Source organism: Sciurus carolinensis, chromosome 7 (genome assembly GCF_902686445.1).
Source record: "Sciurus carolinensis chromosome 7, mSciCar1.2, whole genome shotgun sequence".
Taxonomy (NCBI): Eukaryota; Metazoa; Chordata; class Mammalia; order Rodentia; family Sciuridae; genus Sciurus; species Sciurus carolinensis.
The window spans coordinates 23,529,315-23,532,107 of record NC_062219.1 but is presented as its reverse complement, the minus strand read 5'-3'; the positions used below and the strand labels follow the sequence as shown (position 1 = coordinate 23,532,107).

The 2,793-nt window shown below is 32.1% G+C and overlaps 1 protein-coding gene across 1 annotated transcript; it reads left to right on the top strand.

Annotated features, from left to right (window-relative positions):
* Positions 1–477: 477 nt before the first annotated feature.
* Positions 478–2,214, top strand: Gje1 (gap junction protein epsilon 1). The gene is made up of 3 exons (XM_047557301.1): positions 478–516; positions 1,147–1,329; positions 1,819–2,214. The coding sequence occupies exons 1-3, from the start codon at positions 478–480 to the stop codon at positions 2,212–2,214; spliced, it is 618 nt and encodes a 205-aa protein (XP_047413257.1).
* Positions 2,215–2,793: the final 579 nt, after the last annotated feature.

Below are 2,793 nucleotides of genomic sequence, written 5' to 3'. Positions count from 1 at the left end.
AGAAGGGATCAGGGATATTACCTGTATACTTATCTTTTAGGACACATCTAATGGAACCTCAAGTTAAAGAGTCTGCTGGTTTACACATAGGGAATTCTCAGGTAATTGCAGAGGCACTGAGTGCTCAGAGAATTTGTCCAGTTGGCCTCTTGCTTTGCTGGCACTCCTGGCTAACTGGCTGACTATGCTGATAGTGCAAGCCAAGGGATTATTAGATTGACCACATGTCCTCTGCTTTTGTTTCTTTGTTTTTGTTTTCTTTTGGGACAGAGATAGGAAAGTTGACTGGGGCCCCAGAGATCTATGAAAAAAAAAAAAAAAGACAGAAAAGGAGGAGGGGAGAGAAATTTGCAGTGATAAGTGTTTTCGGCTGTAAGAGTCATGAGAAAATATAGGAGTTTGATTCTGGCAGAAGGGAACCGGCAACGTGGGTCAAGAATTAACCCACAGGGATGTCAGGATAACATCTCCTGAGACATGTCTCTAAATTACATCAAAAACTTCTATGAAGGATGTGTAAGTATTATACCAAAAAAAAAAAAAAAAGACATCAATTGTTATGAGATTTGTCTGTGTTTGTTAACCCGTTTTGCATGAGTGGTGATGAATACATTCCTCTATATTTATGGTGAATAATATAAATAGCAACCTTATACTTCAGAATATTCTGAATTTAAATCTGTGAGTAGAATAATTCAGGAAGTACATATAGATGTTGATGTTTTAAAGTTATTCATTCTCTCAATTCCATAATTAAGAAGTAGAAAAAACTTGTTGTGACAACTAAATACACATTATTTAAGATAGTGTGTGTACTGAGTTTAATATGGGATCTGTCATCTAATTTTTCAAAGGGAGCAGAGGAAAAGAGAATATTAATTGAACTCAAAGCTGCCTAAAATATTTCTAAAATTACACATTACATTAACAATATTCCCCTATTGGACTGTGGTATTTTATATTTCGAAAGTGAAAAGGCATAAGAAATCTCATAATACAGGCTTTGCATTTGTCTGATGATCACTACAAATCTATCTTGCTTCAAAACTTCTTGAACCTTAAACTTTAAAAATTAAAACATCCTTCAGAAGACTCTTTTATTAATATTTGTTTTCAATGACTTTTTTCCTCCTGAAACCATAAAAGGTTAAACCTCCAACCGTGATTGGTCAATTCCACACACTTTTTTTTGGATCTGTCCGAATGTTCTTCCTGGGAGTTTTGGGCTTTGCGGTTTATGGGAACGAGGCTCTGCACTTCAGCTGTGATCCAGACAAAAGAGACGTAAACCTTTTCTGCTACAATCAGTTCAGGCCAATCACTCCACAAGTAAGTTTTTCTGTGAGCACTTTAATGTTGACTCCACAACACACGCTTTCTTTTTTAAAATTTTAAATGTAAAAGAATATCAGTAAAAGTAATACTTTAACAGGCATGGTTTCCAAAATTAATATTAATTTTTCTTTAATTGGCTTTGTATTCAGAAAATCCAGAATTCTGTTATCTATTGGTGCTACGATTATACTCCAGACTTGCATTTAGAATATAGAAATTAAGTAGCTACTAAAATTCAATAAAATGACAGTAAAATATGATCATATTTTCATAACTACTATATTTAAAGTTTTAAACATCTTAGTAACTAAATATGATATGTCAAACATTGTTGTGCTATGATCTTCTATTTATTGTTATAAGATTTCTATGAAACTTGGAACTTTGAGTATAGCTTCTGTCAAGTATCAGCACATTTTTTAGGGTATTTTGGATTATATGTCCATTAATTGATTTGACTAAGATATTTGTGCCATACTTTAGGTATTCTGGGCATTGCAACTAGTGATTGTCCTGGTTCCTGGTGCTATTTTCCATCTTTATGCTGCATGTAAAAGCATCAATCAAGAATGCATTCTTCAAAAGCCCATCTACACTGTGATCTATATCCTCTCAGTTTTATTAAGAATTAGTCTAGAGGTGATAGCATTTTGGCTCCAGATTCAGCTTTTTGGTTTCCAAGTAAAACCACTTTACTTGTGTGATGCTGCATCTCTTGGGAAAAAAATGACTATTATAAAATGCATGGTTCCGGAACACTTTGAAAAGACCATTTTTCTCATTGCAATGTATACATTTACTGTAATCACGGTGGTATTATGTGTTGCTGAGGTTTTTGAGATTGTATTTAGAAGATTATGTTTTCTAATTAGGCAATGACAAGGGTTGATTACCTACAATCATGCCATAATAATTTATCCTTTTTATTTAGTTTCATCTTATTCAGTGAGTACCTCAATTTCAAATACAAATGTATGTTCTTGAAACTTACTTTGGTGTGTCTGAAATTTATGTCTATTATAAAATATAATGCTAAGTTCTAAGAGATTGTTGAATAAATGTTTCATTCTATTTTTAATTTTAGCATTTATTTTATTATAAAATATATAGAGAACTAATGTTAATTCATCAACATTAGTTAATCATCTCTTCCCTCACAAACAACATCTTAATTTATCAGATCATTTTGTGGCTAGAGAAACTTTCATTATCTTTTAGCATACTAGAAAATTAATGTTCAGGGATGGTAATTTATGTGTTCAAAGTCATACAAACTATAATCCAGATCTTCCTATTACCCTTTCCTCTGAATCAAGCAATTTTACCTTTGAGGATGTAACTATTTTTGCATTCATGTAAAATATAACTTACTGAAAATTGAACGTTATAAATTAATTATTAAAGAGTAATTCTGTAGTTTGATCACTAACTTGAAGATATGGAGAATTTCATTTTTAA

Coding starts and splice junctions, on each gene's coding strand:
- Gje1 (XM_047557301.1), top strand. CDS start 478: ATGTCTCTAAATTACATCAAAAACTTCTATGAAGGATGT. Junction 517..1,146: donor AAAACTTCTATGAAGGATGT/GTAAGTATTATA, acceptor AAACCATAAAAG/GTTAAACCTCCAACCGTGAT. Junction 1,330..1,818: donor TCAGGCCAATCACTCCACAA/GTAAGTTTTTCT, acceptor GCCATACTTTAG/GTATTCTGGGCATTGCAACT.